Source organism: Amblyraja radiata, chromosome 2 (genome assembly GCF_010909765.2).
Source record: "Amblyraja radiata isolate CabotCenter1 chromosome 2, sAmbRad1.1.pri, whole genome shotgun sequence".
NCBI classification, from domain to species: domain Eukaryota; kingdom Metazoa; phylum Chordata; class Chondrichthyes; order Rajiformes; family Rajidae; genus Amblyraja; species Amblyraja radiata.
Genome location: NC_045957.1, coordinates 56,408,452 through 56,428,134, shown reverse-complemented (window position 1 = coordinate 56,428,134; position 19,683 = coordinate 56,408,452). Strand labels below are relative to the sequence as shown.

Below are 19,683 nucleotides of genomic sequence, written 5' to 3'. Positions count from 1 at the left end.
AGGCTAGATGCAGGAAGATTATTCCCGATGTTGGGGAAGTCCAGAACTAGGGGTCACAGTTTAAGGATAAGACTTTTAGGACCGAGATGAGAAAATCATTTTTTACACTGTGGAATTCTCTGCCACAGAAGGTAGTTGAGGCCAGTTCATTGGCTATATTTAAGAGGGAGTTAGATGTGGCCCTTGTGGCTAAAGGGATCAGGGGGTATGGAGAGAAGGCAGGGATGGGATACTGAGTTGGATGATCAGCCATGATCATATTGAATGGCGGTACAGACTCGAAGGGCCGAATGGCCTACTCCTGCACCTATTTTCTATGTTTCTATGGATGTCAACACTCTTTCAATAAAATTTACAGGGAAAACTAGTTTCGTTATTATTAGTTTATTGAGTAGATGTATGTTTCCAAAATGCTAATTTGTTTTCTAATGCAGTCTAGTTTCAGTTAGAAAAATGACAATTTCTAGAAATAATTGGGGTTGGCAGTAAATACTATCACCCAATTTGTTATCTCCAAATTTGCCTTATATCCCATTATCCATGTCATTTCTAAATATGGTGAATATTATAAATATGGCTTCATCACATAACTTTTCACTGCCTTGGAATCCAATTTGAGTACCTGCCCATGATACTTGCGCTCTCCCCTATGACTATAAATATTGATGCAAAGTCACCACTCCATTTCTCTGCTGTTATATCTGTATATATATATATTACTAAAACTCTCATCTTGTTTGTTTGTATGTATACGTGCGGGCGTGTGCGCAATATTCCAAAACGGTACGCGATAACGCTACAATTTTTGGCCCACCTTACTCACCATTGTCCTGGCATGTAAAACAAACAAGTTTTGTTCGGATTTAAGTTATATTTTACAAGTTATTGACATTTTAAACTTTATAAAAACCACTTTTCAAACCACTTTTCCACTTGCGTTACCCGTCAGCCGCGTTCGTCGTCACAATGGGATCATAAATCTCATTTACATAAAAAATCGTGATTTAAAAAAAAACTGTTTTATTCAAATTCTTCTGTATTCATTCACAATGACATCACAATGGTATTCCAAATCTCATTTACATTAAAAATCACGATTTTCAAAAATTCTGTTTTAATCCAATTCTTCTGTTTTCATTAACAACTTTAGGTTATTTTAAATTGAGAATTTCTTCTTTTTTTTTAATCGCGATTTTCATTGTGATGGGGGGGGGGGGGAGGGTGGGATAGAGATGGGATGCAAGGGTTACTTTAAGTTAGAGAAATCAGTATTCATACTACCGGGTTGTAAGGAGAGTGAAGAAGGGTCTCGACCCGAAATGTCGCCCATTCCTTCTCTCCAGAGATGCTGCCTGTCCCGCTGAGTTACTCCAGCTTTTTGTGTCTATCTGCTGGGTTGTAAGCAGCCCAAGCGAAATATGAGGTGCTGTTCCTCCAATTTGAGTTTAGCCTCATTCCGACAATGGAGGAGGCCCACGACAGAAAGGTCAGTATGGGAAGGGGAGCTAAAGTGTTTGGCAACTGGGAGATCACGTAGACCAAGGCGGACTGTACGATGGTGTTCAGTTAAACGATCGTCCAGTCTACGCTTGGTCTCTTCGATATATTGGAGTCCACACCTGGAACACTGGATACAGTAGATAAGGTTGGAGGAGGTGCAAGTGAACCTCTGCCTAACCTGAAAAGATTGTCAGGGTCCCTGGACAGAGTCGAGGAAGGTGATATAGGGACAGGTGTTGCATCTCCTGCGGTTGCTGGGGAAAGTACCTGGAGAGGTGGTGGTTTGGGATGAGTTAATCAGGGAGTTGCAGAGGGAACAGTCTCTGCGGAAAGCGGAAAAGGGTCAAGATGGGAAGATGTGACTGGTGGTGGGATGGAAAATGGAAAGGGGTGGATTTGGAAAGCGGAAAGGGGTGGAGATGGTGGAATATCCGTATCTGTCCAAATGGCTTTTAATTACATGGATATATGATAGGTTTAGTGGGATATGGGCCAAACACAGGAGTCTGAAATCCAAGACCTCCAGGCTCACAGACTGCTTCCTCCCAACAATTGCAAGGCTGTGCTGCAAGCACTAACTACATTTCCAGATTGGGTAAGCATAGTAGAACTTGATTCCCTAAAAAATCTTCAGTCAACTAATGAAACAGGCCCTTTAGCCTACTATGTCTATGTTGACAAACAAGATCTATAAGTGCATTCAGAAAGTATTCAGACCCCTTCACTTTTTCCAAATTTTGTTAAGTTACTGCCTTATTTTAAAATGAATTCAAATTTTTATCATCAATCTACACACAATACCCCAGAATGAAGAAGCGAAAACAGGTGTTTAAAAATTTGTGCAAAGTAATTAAAAAGAAATAACTGAAATATCACATTTACATAAATATTCAGACCCTTTGCTATGACACACAAAATTGAGCTTTGGTTCATCCTGTTTCCATTGATTATCCTTGAGATCTTTCATACATTTTGGTTTCACCATGTAGAAATTACAGCTGTGTTTATACATACACCCCCATTTCAGGGCGCCATAATGTTTGGGACACATGGCTTCACAGGTATTTGTGATTGCTCAGATGTGTTTAAATGCCTCCTTAATGCAGGTATAAGAGAGCTCGCAGCACCTAGTCTTTCCTCCAGTCTTTCCATCACCTTTGGAAACTTTTATTGCTGTTTATCTACATGAGGGACAAAGTTGTGCCAACGCAAGTCAAAGGAGCCATTATGAGACTGAGAAACAAGAATAAAACTGTTAGGGATATCAGCCAAACCTGAGGCTTACCAAAATCAACTGTTTGGAACTTCATTATGAAGAAAGAGAGGACTGGCGAGCTTACTAATCGCAAAGGGACTGGCAGGCCAAGGAACACCTCCACAGCTGATGACAGAAGAATTCTCTCTAAAATAAAGAAAAAAAAACAAACACCTGTCCGACAGATCAGAAACACTCTTCAGGAGTCAGGTGTGGATTTGTCAATGACCACTGTCAGCAGAAGACTTCATGAACAGAAATACAGGGGCTACACTGCATGATGCAAGCCATTAGTTAGCCGCAAAAATAGGATGGCCAGGTTACAGTTTGCCATTAAGTACTTAAAAGGGCAACCACAGTTCTGGAAAAAGGTCTTGTGGACAGATGAGATGAAGATTAACTTATATCAGAGTGATGGCAAGAGCAAAGTATGGAGGAGAGACTCTACTGCCCAAGATCCATAGCATACCACCTCATCTGTGAAACACGGTGGTGGGGGTGTTATGGCATTGGCATGTATGGCTGCTGAAGGTACTGGCTCATTTATCTTCATTGATGATACAACTGCTGATGCTGGTAGCATAATGAATTATGAAGTGTATAGACATATCCTACCTGCTCAAGTTCAAACAAATGCCTCAAAACATTAGCCAGCGGTTCATTCTACAGCAAGCCAATGATCCCAAATATTGCTAAAACAGCAAAAGAGGTTTTCAAAGCTAAATTATGGTCAATTATTGAGTGGCCAAATCAATCACTCGATCTGATCCCAATTGAGCATGCCTTTCATATGCTGAAGAACAAACTGAAGGGGACTAGCCCCCAAAACAAGCATAAGCTAAAGATGACTACATTACAGTCCTGGCAGAGCATCACCAGAGAAAACACCCAGCAACTGGTGATGTCCATGAATCACAGACTTCAAAGAGTCATTGCATGAAAGGATATGCAACAGAATACTAAACATGACTATTTTCATTTACATTGCTGTGTCCCAAACATTATGGTGCCCTGAAATGGAGGGACTATGTATAAACAATGCTGTAATTTCTACATGGTGAAACCAAAATGTATCAAAATAGCTTTCACTAAAATTTGACACTGTGCACTTTAACCACATATGATTTTTTTCTATTACAAATCTCAAATTGTGGAGTACAGAGGCAAATTAATAAATTATGGGTCTTTGTCCCAAACATTATGGAGGTCACTGTTGGTGCCCGTGCATGATTTCCAAAAAAAAGCTAGCGCGCAGTAAATCGGAAAGCAAATATAGTTTTATTGTTTATTGCAAGTGGAATTAAATACAAATATAGTGGTTATACCTCATTTATATAAGGCAGTGGTGAGACCACATCTATACCACTGCACAACACTGGTCTTTTTATTTAAGATAGACTGAACAAATATATTGGAACAATCTCCTGGTCTGCTCATCATTTAATAAGATTGTAGGTTACCTGTTTTTAAACCTGCATTCTACATTCCTATCTTCCTGAAGTATCCTTTCGTTGCCTTCCTTGTCAAATATGTATATACTACTGCCTAAAAATGATTAAATCATTCCCACCCTCTGAATGCAGTTAAAGTAGAATTCCAAATTATCTACTATTCTCACTCAGTCTTTTTTTGTATATATACCACCAACAATAGAGTTATTCACTCCATTGTCGGTGGTCAGGTAATGAACTGCAGAAATGAGAATCTATCCCGATAATCTCTTTTTACATTTCCTCCTTTTATCCACTGTCCTTCCATCATGAGCATTTCCCCATCTGACAACTGTTTAACCAAATATGTATGTAGTCACTCTTCCTGATATTTTAATCTTTGGCTTGGTGTCCAATTTCATGCTGCCCTTGAATTTAAGACGATGTTTTTTGGTCATTTCTGGCTGCTATTACTTATTTAAACGTTTCAAGATGTTGAACCATTTTCTGTGTACAGATATATTAAAATCAGATAGCGATGAAGCGTCTTCTCCAGTGTGTTCATCTCTCAGCAATATCAAAAGCCCACAAAAGTTTCCTGTTAAATCTCAGACACTTACACCTGCTGCTAAGAAAGGTAAGCAGTTAATTTTAATCCTTTGCTATAGAGTTAAGAATTGAGGGGCCAAGAGATAAAAGGAAATTGAAAAGGAACTGTAGTTTGCAACCTGGCAAAATAGATTTTTAACATCAATGCAAAAATGGTATGAAAAATGAAAACGCTTGCGATAAAACTGGTAAATGCATATGCAAATATATATTAATATTTTAATTCCACTGCTGTCATCAGAATTGAAAAATACCAAAAATAAATTGATCTTTTAATGATGCATAAAATACTTAGAAAGCTTAACTGGGTTGATGGTGAGAGCCTTTTGGGTTAAACATCTGAGTTTTCAAGTGTACTTTAAATGTGTATTTTTACAATACCGGAGAGATTTCCGCACAGAACATAAAAAAGATCATATCTCCACTGTTTCAAGTAGTATGGTGTTAATTTGTGTAAATGTGTAAGAGATAGTAGAGGTAAAATCAAGTTAGGAATTAAATTAATTCTCTGATTCAACCAGTTCTCAAAAATATCTATTTTTAGGACACCACAAATGTGACATGCTTTGACACAATGTAATAAAGAGGCAGTTTCTGCATTAATTTCATTATAATTTAAAACATTTTCAAGTTTGTTGCTTTGTAGAGATGCATGTTTCACAGTAATAAGCAAAACTTTTGATGAATTTGGCATTGTGCTCTGAATGGCCATATTTCAAACAGTGTACTCCTGCACCTATTGTCTATTGTTTATTGTAAGGGTGGTTTTTCTTGGTGTCAACCCTATTTTAGAGTAACCACCGTTACTCCACAATGGTAAATTAAGACCAAAGGATTTGAGTATAAGAGCAGGGAGATTCTACTGCAGTTGTACAGGGTCTTGGTGAGACCACACCTGGAGTATTGCGTACAGTTTTGGTCTCCTAATCTGAGGAAAGACATTCTTGCCATAGAGGAAGTACAGAGAAGGTTGACCAGACTGATTCCTGGGATGACAGGACTTTCATATGAAGAAAGACTGGATAGACTCGGCTTGTACACGCTAGAATTTAGAAGATTGAGGGGGGATCTTATAGAAACTTACAAAATTCTTAAGGGGTTGGACAGGAAGATTATTCCCGATGTTGGGGAAGTCCAGAACTAGGGGTCACAGTTTAAGGATAAGAGGATAAGAGGGAAGTCTTTTAGGACCGAGATGAGAAAATCATTTTTTAACCTTTTAAGAGAGTGGTGAATCTGTGGAATTCTCTGCCACAGAAGGTAGTTGAGGCCAGTTCATTGGCTATATTTAAGAGGGAGTTAGATGTGGCCCTTGTGGCTAAAAAGGGATCAGGGGGTATGGAGAGAAGGCAGGGATGGGATACTGAGTTAGATGATCAGCCATGATCATATCGAATGGCTGTGCAGGCTCGAAGGGCCGAATGGCCTACTCCTGCACCTATTTTCTATGTTTCAAAGAACTTCCCAAGGAGATTGAAAATGTTCTAGTTTGAAGAACTCAATGGATAATGAAATTGTGAGAATTATTATATTTCCATCAAATTATGTACCTGCAGTCTCTTATGTATGGACAATTACTTCCATGAAGTTTATTCAAAACATGAGAATTTTTTTTTTTTTTTAAATACTGGAAGAAACAGGAGCTACTTTCATTTTCGTGTCCACCCTTGGTCTGTGTAATGCGCACAACGCACGTTTCAGTAGATAACAGGAATATTGCTCATTTGGTCACAACTCCATGTTTATAACAAGAAAGTATTGAAAAACAGCAAATGTGAAGATATCAGCTATCATGCTTTAGAAAAATATTACTTTCTAAATTTCATGTAACGGTTGATTGGCGGACACCAAACATAAAGTAAAATAAACGCATGTTAAATGAGGAATTTTGTTCATTAATGACATTTTCTCAAACTTCGTGAACTATCTCTCCATGTCATGTACTGCCGCTGTGAGGGTTTTTGAGTAATCTAAATCATGTTGAAATAATTTATTTGTGTACTTCAGTTTTATGTATGATGTCACACTTTTTGTACCCAGTATTGTAAAAACGCACATATATAAAATATTTCTTTAAAAGTTGATGAGGTAAATTGTTGCTAATAGTTTTACAAACAAGTAAAATGTACAAAAAGTATAATCCTTTAACAATCACTGTTTCCACATTAGCTTAAATAAATATCGATTACAATGCTGGATATCTCATTTTAAGGAAAATATCATACCAAATTCAATGATGCTCATCTCTCAAGAGGTGAAAAAAAGCTGAGATCTTTTTCCATTGAACAGACAAGACTATTACTAGACAAAATAGGTTCAAGTGGTTAGCACCATAAAACAGAGGGTCAACAGCAGTAACATTTCTGGAGTCAATCCACTGCTTTTCATTTGGGATGGGGAGTTTCTGAGTGGCTTTGGCAATGTGCCATTCCATCAGAAGTGTGAAAAGGAAAGTTGTAACTGGGCTGCTCTCAAACCTGTTGGTACCAATTCAAGTACCAATTCCTAGGAAATTAGCATGTAGTGGCTGAGGTTCACAGGATGCTTGATCATTTTAATGCAGATATGTTAATACTTTGGTGGATAAAAATGTAGTATCATTTGGAAATGTCATGGCAACGATTGGGCTTGGAAATTAGATTATTTCAGCTGCAGTAAAAATACCTGATAATGATAATAATGATGCATTATTACTGATGTGGAATCAGTCTTGCAGTCATGGATTTATTCTATATTGGAAATTAAACCTAGACAAGTTTCTGGAACCTGGCTCACCGACATAAAGCAATATACAGTCTGTATCTCATCACTGTTTGCTCAATCTGTTTTCAGAATAGTTAAAATATATGTGAAATGTATAAATTTGTCAAATGGTCTTTGATTATTCACAATAAATTAATTTGGCCCTTGTAAAATTATAGATGAATTGGAAAATGTTAAGACCCTGAGTAGATTCAACAACGATTGACAAATTGTCAGAGATAGTGGGCTCTCTGACCAGAGCTGAAATTTGCTCTCTTTCTGTTCTCGTATTACTTTCATTTCAATGCATTTTTCTGGTTATATCACTTGTGTGTTCTCTCACGAATGCACTCTTCTATCAAAACTAGACTAAAGTGTTTTATCAGTATCTCTCCAGTTGCCTTTTTTCATCTACGGTTCATCTGAGAAAAAGGAGCTCAGGGTTGATGAAAAAAGTATGTTGATGGTAGGCCATCTACCGGCAGCAGTAGCATTCAAGAGTTCAAGAGTGTTTTGTTTAAAGCACCAGATATGAACTGGAACAATGAAATTCTTATTTGTTGCATGTTAATGTTGAATGTTAATGTTACAGTTAGATAGTCGTCCATCAGCAGGTTTCCCCCACTTCAGGTCTTGCTGACTTAATTCCAGCATTTCCAAATTTCTAACATGCACAGTATTTTGCTTTTATTGTGATTATATTTCACAGCCTTTTCTTTGCCACAGCAATCCACCTGCTTCCAAGACATATTCTTAATCTAAAATGTTTAAATGTTAGCATCTGGATGTAATATGGCCACTGAAATCATGCTGGACCACAAAATGGTGCTAAATGCACTGCAGAACCCATTTTCCTCCTGTGCCACCTGTCAATTATGTTAAAGTTCAGTATTATGTCCCTACAATGTTTTTTCTTCCTGTTTCCTTTCCCAAGTTATGGAATCTAATATATAACCAATAGTTCAAGATATTCCTTAGCTTTAGTCAGAGGTTTATTATGTGCAATAATCTACAAACATTTAGACTACTACTTTTTACTTTTCAGACCTGCCAAATTCTGTGTCACGTAAATGTTTATAATTCAATCTTGTTAATCATATTCAGCAGTGAAGAAAACAACCAACACTGATGGTACACCCAAGACTAAGCGACCACCTAAACCTAAGAAGCCAGACCCTATAGATTCAGACTCTGACTTGGGCTGTGGTACGCCAAAAAAGGTAACAACAACAAAACGAAAGCAGCCGCCCAAGCTGAAGAAAACAGAACGTTCAGACTCTGATTCTGAATCAGAGTTGGACTTTGGTATGCCAAAGAAATCAGCAAGTACAAAAGGTAATTTTTAATCCACTTTTAACAGCTACCATTATTTTAATCTATCTTAAAATAGTCTTATTGATGAGTATTTTTATAGTTGTGGACTGCACAGCACAGAAACAAGCCTTTCAACCCAGCTCATCCATGTTGACCATAATGTCCAATTCCCCTCTCTTCTCACCTTAAAACTATGTTCAAAACACTGCTGGAGAAACTCAGCAAGTCTGGCAGTACCTGTGACATACATTTCGGGTCTGGACTCTTCTTCAAACTCTGAAGACTTGTCTACATATCGCCCCTTCTAATTACTGCTGACTAATGAGTATAACCCCATCAAAACAATTGTCTATTTCTTATCTCTGAGGTTTTACCCGTTATTGAACAAATCCTCCAGAATATCCGCAGACCAGCAGATCAACAGCCCTCCTCATTTGTACATTCTGTCACACAAAATCTCTTGTACTCCGGAACACTGAGCTACCAGTCCTGGCCTTCCATCAACCACGTTTTCATGATTGCCACAATTTTACAGAACCTACAAACCTGTCAGTCTTTAGAGGAAACCGGAACACCCAGAGAAAACCCACAGGGTCACACAGAGAATGTACAAACTCCATACAGAGAGCACATGTAGGCAGGATCAAACCCAGGTCTTTGGCATTGTAAGGCAGCAATTCTACCACTGCGCCACAGTGCAGCCCATATCAATCTGACTCTCCACATATTGCACTATTGTTCCCTGTCTCACGTTTAAACCCTTTCATGCAGCACTAGCAAACCTCTCTGTAAGATATTGATTTTCCTCCAGTTTAGGTGCAGCCTGCCTTTGCACAGGTAATTTCTGCCCCAGAAGCGATCCCAATAATCCAAATAGATGAAGAGCTTCTACCTGCACCAGCTCTTTAGCCAGACATTCAACTCTCCTATCTTCCTTTTCCCATACTCACTAGCATGTGGTAAAGGGATTAATCCCGAGATGTCCTAGCTTTTCACTTTCCACCTCACTCTTTAAATTCTCTGTAGGACCTAATTTCTCTAAATCACATCATTGGTGCCAACATGGACTACAGCTACTGGCTTTTCAACTTCCTGCAACAGCGGGTCAACACACCATCCTAGAATCTTGCTCACAGCCAATGTCATCTGTCTGACATTTGACTACCGAGTCACTTAACACTACTGCTTATCCTGTCCTTCCCTGCTGCACAACAAAGTTTGTTGTGGTGCCATTAATTTGGCTGCCGTCGCTGCTGTCCCCTGAGAGGGTAACCACTCCTCCAACTATATCCAAAACGAGATGCTCGAGAGGGGAATAGTCTGCGTTGCTGCATTGTTTGCATGGCCCTCCTGGCCATCCACTAACTGAATCTTTATTGTGACCACCTCCCTGAACCTCCTATATAAAACATTCACTAAGGTGCAAAGAGGAGGGAGAGAGTCTTAACTATCGCTTCAAACAATCCAGGTGATGTGAAGTTGCTATAGGTGGACATACCTGCATCAAACATAGTTTTCAGGATTTCTTTCCAATAACAAAGTGGTATGTTTTTTCTCCGTCAAGTTACTTTGGGAATTTAAAAAAATACTTTGCTTTACCTAGTCACCACTCAGTCTCCCTGCTGAAGTCTCACTTGTCAAAACCTCTGTACTTAGACATCAAGCACAACACTTTGACATCAAAATAAGCGACTTGCACTAGCCTCCCTTTTCGATGCTGCTGGTTGATAAAAATAGCATTGTCTTACCTTGTATCAGGTAAAAGTCGTGGAAAGAAAAGAAAACTATCTGGCTCTGAAGACGATGAATATTCCCCTCTGAAGAAGCCCACTAAGTCGTCAGCTAGCAAGGTTTGTAACAGAACTTCTTTAATATTGTTTTTATTCCATTTTAAAATGAATCAATTCAATATAAAGATCAAGAAAATTTGGCACCAGTGTGGAAAAGAACCCCATTATCAATAACAAGACCATATTTGTTTGAAAATAAAATATTTCAATTCTGCCATAGAATTTATATCATACAAATATTGGACAATAACCACCTTCACAAAAAGATTACTCTGCCATCTAAATCCTAAGGGATAAAATTGAAGGGAATCAGACCAGTTGCATAAATTAATTATTGTTACACTACTTAATCATGAAGCTTCTCTGCCACATACCATGCACACCACAAATGGATGAAATACTTTTCATTTGCCCGGATGATATTGCAGTTAAATGCATAAATTAGATAAAAATATTCTACTATATCGTGACCTCATTTATTGACCGAAAGCATAAGATATATTCCAATTGTAAAAAAATATTGTGTAGGAAAGAACTGCAGATGCTGGTTTAAATCGAATATAGACACAAAATGCTGGAGTAACTCAGCAGGCCAGGCAGCATCTCTGGAGAGAAGGAATGGGTGACGTTTCGGGTCGAGAGCCTTCCTCAGACTGATGTCAGGGAAGTGGGCGGTAGAGAGATAAAATGAAGGCGAAGACAATAAGACTGGTAGGAGAACTGGGAAGGGAAGCAAGGGCTACTTGAAGTTAGAGAAGTCAATGTTCATAATGCTGCGGTGTAAGCTACCCAAGCAAAATGTGAGGTGATGTTCCTCCAGTTTGTGCTGGGTCTCACTGACAATGGGGGAGGCCCAGGACAGAAGGGTCAGTGTGGGAATGGGAAGGGAGTTAAAGTGTTGAACATGTGTGTTGCGTGTTTATGGATAGGACAGGTTTGGAAGGATATGGACTAAGCACAGGCAGATGGGACGAGTGTAGCTGGGACATGTGGGCAGTTGGGCCGAAGGGCCTGTTCCCACACTTTCACTCTATGACTATGGCTAAATGGGAGATCAGGTAAGTTTAGGCAGACTGAGCGGAGGTGTTCAGCGAAACGATCACCAAGCCTGCGCTTGGTCTCGCCGATATACAGGAGTCCACACATGGAACAGCAGATACAGTAGATGAGGTTGGTTGAGGTGCAAGTGAACCTCTGCCTCACCTGAAAAGACTGTCAAGATCCTTGGACAGAGTCGAGGGGGTAGGTATAGGGACAGGTGTTGCAACTCCTGCAGTTGCAGGGGAAAGTACCTGGGGAGGGTGTGGTTTGAGTGGGAAGGACCGAGTTGACCAGGTAGTTGCGGAGGGAACGGTCTCTGCAGGAAGCAGAAAGGGGTGGAGATGGGAAGATGTTGCTAGTAATGGGATCCCATTGGAGATGTCGAAAATGTCGGAGGATTATGTGCTGATTATGTGAAAAAATATTGTTCAGACTCTAGGATAGCTCTTCATAAACAAACAAATGTAATATATTGTAAATAAATATGTTATAGTGTAAACATTAAGTAAGCTTGTCATTTGAGCTGAAATTCATTTTTTTGGGGGATGTGACTGTCTATAATGGGTAGAACTAATATATCTCACAATCTAGAAAATTTTTTCCAAGAGAAATATCATCCTGATAACTACATTGGGCAATATCATCCTGATAACTACATTGGGCAAAATTTGGCAAACTTGGGTAATAGTCGAAGTTATATGGCACAAAAATAGGCCCTTTGACCTAACCTTTCAACACTGACCAAGATTGAGAAGTCAGGGAGTCTTCCAGTATCCCTGTGGGAGATGTGTCAAACAGCGACTACTGACTAACAATATGAAGGAACTAGAACTGCGACTGGACAAGTTCAGGGTGGACTGGGAAAATGAGAGGATCATTGATAGGAGTTATGGTGAAATGATCGCACCTAAGGTACAGGCAGAAAGTAGATGGGTGACCACTGGGAAAGGAATAGGCAGAGAGCTCAGGAATCCTTTATGGCCACATCCCACCAAAACACATATACCCTTTTGGTTAGTGTTGGTTGGGAGATGGAGGGGTGACCGTTCAGAGGAGAGCAACAGCAGCACTAGTCAGATGTATGGCATCAGGCGTGCCTCTGAGGCACAGTGGGATAGAGTGAAGACAGACAGAGCTACATTGATAGAGACTCTTTAGATAGTGGGGTAGACAGGAAATTCCGTGGCAGCAAACAGGATTCCAGGATTGGCTCCTGGGTCAGTGTCTAGTATCTCTTGGAGCTGCTGCAGAACATTCTCAATGAGGAGGATGAGCAGCCAAGAATCATTGCACACATTAGCACAAATGGCATAGATAGGAAAAATAATGAGGTTCTGCAGAGTGAATATAGGGTGTTGGGCAAAAGTTTAAAAAGCAAGACCTCAAGGGTAGTGATCTCTGGATTATCCCTGGTGCCACGTACTTGTGAAGATAGGAAAAGGATGATAGAATAGGATGTCGGTGGGTAGCTGGGGTAGAGGTCGGTGCAAGCCGGCAGCCCTGTCAGCAGCGTGTCAGTTTTTTACTACTTTTTTTGTTTTTTTAGTATGTTTTTAATGTTTCTTTGTGTGTTGTGTGGGGGGGTAAGGGGGAAACCGCTTCGGTCGCCTCCTCCATTTTTCCATGTCGCCTCCCCCATGGCCTAACATCGAGGATCGGTGCGGCCTTTCCCGGAGAAGCGCCTGGGGCTTCAGCCGCGGGCGCAGCGCGGACTCTCGGCGTAGAGCGGGCGAGCCCTCGCCGGAGGGGAGCGCTCCGTTCGCTGGCCCGCGGCAGCCTGAAACCTCGGTCTGCAGAGCTCCAGTTGGCGCGCCGTCTGCAGCCTGGGATCCCTCGTTGGGGACCCGGGAGAAGAAGAAGCCACCACCGCGGGCCCGCGGCCTGCTGCTACCGCGGGCGCGGCAGCGACTTACCATCAGGAGCTTGGTCCCTCACCAGGGACCCCTGGAGGGGAGCTTCGACCGCCGGCCCTGCGGTCTGCGGTGCTTCTGGCTGCGGCGCGGCGGGAACATTAAATCTTCGACTGCCGGCCTACGGCCTACACCAACCTGAAGCCTCCGGTAGGGGAGGCACTGTTTCAGGACTTACCTGGACTTTCACTCATCTGGATGCCTGCGGAGGGTTGCGGTCCCAACCACGGGGGAAAATGGAGGACTGGCCAAATTTTGTGCCTTCCACCACAGTGATGAATGCTGTGGTGGATGTTTGTGTTAAATTTTTATTGTGTTTTTGTGTGTTCTTTTTCATTGTACTGCTGCTGACAAATTCATTACGAATAAAACTGATTGTATTGATTGATTATTGTATGTGTGGATGAGGAGTTGGTGCAGGGAACAGGGATTCACATCTATGGACCAATGAGATCACTTCTGGACTGAAGGTGACTAGTACAAGAGGGACACGTTGCCAGCACTACTTGGGAGGGTTTAAACTCGATTGGCACGGGGGTGGGATCCAATGCAGGTGGGTGGCTGAAAGTTGATACAGAAGTCAATGACCACAACGTCACAAGACAAAATAGATAGAGAGCGAGGAAAGACAATTTTATTAAATTAGATTAGATGTATTTCAATGCTAGAGGATTTACAGTAAGGCAGATGAACTCAAGACATGGGTAACCAAACGCAACTGGGGCATTAGAGCCATTATGGAATTTTAGTTAAGGGTGGGATTACCCAATGTTCCAGTGTATACTATAGTGTTGCTACATGTAAGATAGTGGTAGGGTCAAAGGAGGAGGGTTGCTTTATTGATTAAGGAGAACATTTCCGGCAGTAATTTAAATTGCTATTACTGATAGTTCGTCGAGTGAGGTTATGTGGGTGGAGCAAATAAATAAAAAGGGAAGGATCTCGTTGTTGGGATTGTACCATAAGCTTCCAAATAGTCAACAGCAATTAGAGGAACAAATATGACAAGAGATTGCAGACAGCTGCAAGACTAATTGTTTTGTCTATGTTTATGTTTTGTCTATGTTTCTATGTCATAGTATGTGATGTTAACTTCCCCAACATAAACTGGGACTACCATAGTGTCAAGGACTTAGATGGGGTGGGATTTGTCAAATATGTTCAAGAATGTTTCCTCGGGCGATATATAGAGGACTCACCAAGGGAGACGGGCAAACCATGATACACTTTTAGGAAATTAGGCAGGGCACGTGTCAGTCGGCCAGAATTGTTTTGTCCAGCAACCACAGTGCTATTAACTTTGAAATAGTTAAGGATATTGAAATGGCTGGTCCATAAGCTAAAGCTCTAAATCAGGATATGGCCAACTTTGAGGGTATTAACCAGTAATATCATGTACAGTAAAGATTGTCATTAAGACTTACAGCAGCATCTTGATCAGTTGAGCAAATGGCATGAGGAATAGCAAATGTAGTTTAATTCAGACAAGTCTGAGATGTTGCATTTGAGAAGTCAAACCAGGGCAGGAACTTCACCGTGGATAGTACGGCCCTGAGGAGTATTGTGGAGCCAAGGGATCTGACACTACAAGTACAAAGGTCACTGAAAGTGGCATCACAGGTAGATATGACGGTGAAGAAGGCTTTTGGCACATTGGCCTTCATCAATCAAAGAATTGTGTTTTGAAAGTTGGGACATTACGTTACAGTTGTACAAGATGTTGATGAGGCTCTACTTGGAATATTGTGTTCAGTTTTGGTCACCCTACTGTAAGAATGCGGAAGATGACATCAAGTTGGAAAGAAAGCCGAGAAGATTAACAAAGATGTTGACAAGGCTCTGAGCGATAGGCAGAGATTGTGCAGGCTAGGATTATTCCTTGGGGCAAAGGAAACTGAGAGATTATCTTATAGAGGTGTGTAAAATAATCAAGGGAATAACTAGGGTAATTGCAGTCTTTTTCGCAGGGTAGGGAATTAAAAAAAACTAGAAGGCATGGATGAGAGGAGAAAGATTTAATGGGAACCTGAGAAGCAACTTTTTCGCATACGGTGGTGGGTGTACGGAATGAGCGACCAGAGAAATTTGTAGTGGCACATACAATAACAACATTTACAAGACATTTGGACAAGTACATGGTTAGGAAAGGTTTAGAGGGATATTGGCCAAATATAGGCAAATTAGACTAGCTTATTTGGGATATCTTGGTCAGTGTGGACATGTTGGGACAAATTTTTACTCAAAAGGGTGGTGGGTATATGGAACAGGCTTATACAGCTTCTTGTAAGCTGGGCAACCATACCTCACGTGTGGTCTCACCAACAACTTATGCTATTGTAACATGATGTCCCAAACCCAATGACCTCAATTGCACTCAATGCTCTGACTGATGAAAACAAGCATGCCAAATACCTTATTTGCCTTTCACTCATAATATCTCTTATTCCATATCTGAATGAATGAATGAATAAGTTTATTGGCCAAGTATTCACATACAAGGAATTTGCCTTGGTGCTCTGCCCGCAAGTGACAACATGACATACAGTGACAGTTAAGAATGATACATAAAACATTAAACATTAATAATAAAACATTATTGATTAAACATGTGAATTAAATAATCTGGAACATATCAATGCTCTGTTTCTGTAGTTACTGCCTATTGAATGATTATCCTTTGAAATAATCTATAGAGTAGTTTTACACTTTCAATATCTTGACCAAGCATTCTCCTTTTGATCTTGTATTTCAAGTTAATAATTTCAGTAGTAAAAAGCTGTTTAATAATATAGAATTATTGTTCTGTCTCACCCAAGCTGCTCCCTGTTCTCTGAAAGGAGTTTTTGAAACTTTCAGTAAAGTTGTGAGGTTATTGCACAATAAGATTGTTTATTCAGTCATTGAATTGCAGATATTGCCAGAATAAGGTTTCATAATTAAAAGAATTAGATAAAATGAGATGAGCAAAATGCAATTATATGCAGAGAGCTGTGTGCTATAGACTGCTCATTTCCAATGTGTTGAAATTGCATGTTGAATCAGAAAGATCAATAAAATGTCATGAAACGGAATGACATGTAATTGAAATTCCAGGAGCAGAAAAACATCATATTAGTGGATTTTCAAATCTGTTTTCAGGACGTAGGTTAATATTTAAAAAAATATATAGATTTCTACAAATGAGCACCCTTTCCTCCCCTCCATTATCATCCATCCATGTCAAATGCATTTTGATTGGCTGGACCATTAAGCAGCTCTTTTAGTTCTTATCAATATGGTTGATTAGATAAATAATAATGTAGTAGTAAAATTCTGTGCAGCTACACATCAGTTGAGCAAATGGCATGAGGAATAGCAAATGTAGTTTAATTCAGACAAGTCTGAGATGTTGCATTTGAGAAGTCAAACCAGGGCAGGAACTTCACCGTGAATAGTACGGCCCTGTGGAGTATTGTGGAGCCAAGGGATCTGACACTACAAGTACAAAGGTCGCTGAAAGTGGCATCACAGGTAGAAATGACGGCGAAGAAGGCTTTTGGCACATTGGCCTTCATCAATCAAAGAATTGTGTTTTGAAAGTTGGGACATTACGTTACAGTTGTACAAGATGTTGATGAGGCTCTACTTGGAATATTGTGTTCAGTTTTGGTCACCCTACTGTAAGAATGCGGAAGATGACATCAAGTTGGAAAGAAAGCCGAGAAGATTAACAAAGATGTTGACAAGGCTCTGAGCGATAGGCAGAGATTGTGCAGGCTAGGATTATTCCTTGGGGCAAAGGAAACTGAGAGATTATCTTATAGAGGTGTGTAAAATAATCAAGGGAATAACTAGGGTAATTGCAGTCTTTTTCGCAGGGTAGGGAATTAAAAAACTAGAAGGCATGGATGAGAGGAGAAAGATTTAATGGGAACCTGAGAAGCAACTTTTTCGCATACGGTGGTGGGTGTACGGAATGAGCGACCAGAGAAATTCGTAGTGGCACATACAATAACAACATTTACAAGACATTTGGACAAGTACATGGTTAGGAAAGGTTTAGAGGGATATTGGCCAAATATAGGCAAATTAGACTAGCTTATTTGGGATATCTTGGTCAGTGTGGACATGTTGGGACAAATTTTTACTCAAAAGGGTGGTGGGTATATGGAACAGGCTTATACAGCTTCTTGTAAGCTGGGCAACCATACCTCACGTGTGGTCTCACCAACAACTTATGCTATTGTAACATGATGTCCCAAACCCAGGCTGTAATTTTGTATTTAAAAATATTTGTCATTGTACATCAAGACTATGCTAAATGTTTCCGATTTGATATTAAAGTTATCTATTTTTAATTTTCTAAGAAATCTAATAAGTCATTATACAACGATGATGGTGAAAATGACTTTGAGACAGCTGACGTCATTCGATCAAGCACACATTCTGAAACATCTCAATCAAGGCTGGGCCGAGCCAAGAAAGAGGTGAAATATTTTATAGAATCAGATGAAGATGATTACAACGATGATATGTATGATTAATTGTTTAAAAGAATAATTCCAGAAAATTAATGTATCTTGTGTCTCTTTATTTTTATCTCTTCTATCTGATTCTTTTGTACATTTTGGCTCGTTTTTTGTGAAATTGTACCTGTTTTTATTGTGTGTAGATGTTCTTAACATTTTATCATGCATACATGCAATTTTACTTTTTTTACTTATTATAAAATTTATGTCTGTGTTGAATAGCCTTGTAGAAATGTGATAGATTGCTGAAAGCACACATTTTAATTGTTTGAGTGAAAGAAATTGCAAATCTGAATGCCTTTTTTAAAAATGAACTTGAATAAACTTTTAGAAACACATTTTGTGCTGTGATTTCTGATGCAAGATAAATAATTTAAACCAAATATCATGGGGTGGCGGGAAAGGGGTATAAATAAGTTGGAAAGGGTTAAGATAGTGTTTTATAAAGTCTGAGCATAAACCCCCCCTACTTTTACATTCAAAACCCTTACTAATGAAGGCCATAATCCTGTATGCCTTCCTCTCCATATAGTCTACCCACAATGCCACCTTTAATGATCTATGTACATGCACTCTGAACTCTCCATGTTTGTCAATACTTTTCACGACCCTCCCATTCAAACCTCATTAGTATTCCCAAAATACATTGATATCTCACTGCTGCCTAAGATTACTTTCCGCACTATTAACAACTCTGCCAACCTTTGTGACATCAGCAAACTAACTGCCTTGCTTCCCAAATCCATATCTAAGTTATTCACGGCTATTACAAGTCCTTGTATTAATGTCAAGCATCCAATAGCAATAACAACCAGAATCCTCTGCCATGTCAGGAAATCTTTGCATGCAATTTGCCAACTTGCCCTGGATCCCTTAGACTCAAACTTTCAAACCGTTTTCCCATGTTGGATCTTGCAGCAACATCACAGGCACAAAGACTCAAACAACACACACAAGCATAAATTATACATCTATTTATAAATTAAATATAAATTTTGCAAGCCAAAAATAGTGTTAAAAAAACAAGACAATGTAAGACACAATTAGAAATTGGGTCAATGGCAGTGCAAAAAGTCGCCTGTAGTATTCCACTGCCAGGTAGGATTAGGGTTGTGCAATTTGCACGTTCTCTTTGTCACAATGTGTTTCCCCCGGATGCTCTGGTTTTCTCCCAGGTGCCAAAGATTCAATTGCCCTTACTTTAATTGACAGTAGGTGAAGGGGGGTGGGTGGAAATGTTGATGGGAGGCAAAAAAATCAATAGGAATTAACATTCCTAGGTGATTGATGGTTGGTGTGAACACAGTGATTGGAAGGGCCCGTCAAGTCAAGTGAGTTTATTGTCATGTGTCCCTGATAGGACAATTAAATTCTTGCTTTGCTACAGAACATAGTAGGCATTTACTACAAAACAGATCAGTGTGACCATATACCATAATATAAATATATACACACATGAATAAATAAACTGATAAAGTGCAAATAACAGATAATGGGTTATTAATAATCAAGAGTTTTGTCCGAGCCAGGTTTAATAGCCTGATGGCTGTGGGGAAGTAGCTATTCCTGAACCTGGTTGTTGCA

At 39.8% G+C, this 19,683-nt stretch overlaps 1 protein-coding gene across 6 annotated transcripts in view; it reads left to right on the top strand.

The window, feature by feature from the left end:
- Positions 1 to 18,437, top strand: part of top2b (DNA topoisomerase II beta) — a 135,093-nt gene extending 116,656 nt beyond the window's left edge. For 5 of the 6 annotated variants that reach the window (XM_033047055.1, XM_033047014.1, XM_033047037.1 and 2 more), the window contains 4 exons: positions 4,703 to 4,822; positions 8,641 to 8,871; positions 10,609 to 10,700; positions 17,938 to 18,437. In XM_033047055.1, coding sequence (XP_032902946.1) covers positions 4,703 to 4,822; positions 8,641 to 8,871; positions 10,609 to 10,700; positions 17,938 to 18,114 — 620 coding nt within the window. In that variant the 3' untranslated portion in view covers positions 18,115 to 18,437. The remainder of the gene's footprint in view (positions 1 to 4,702; positions 4,823 to 8,640; positions 8,872 to 10,608; positions 10,701 to 17,937) is intronic. The other variant, XM_033047022.1, reaches the window with a different exon arrangement.
- Positions 18,438 to 19,683: the final 1,246 nt, after the last annotated feature.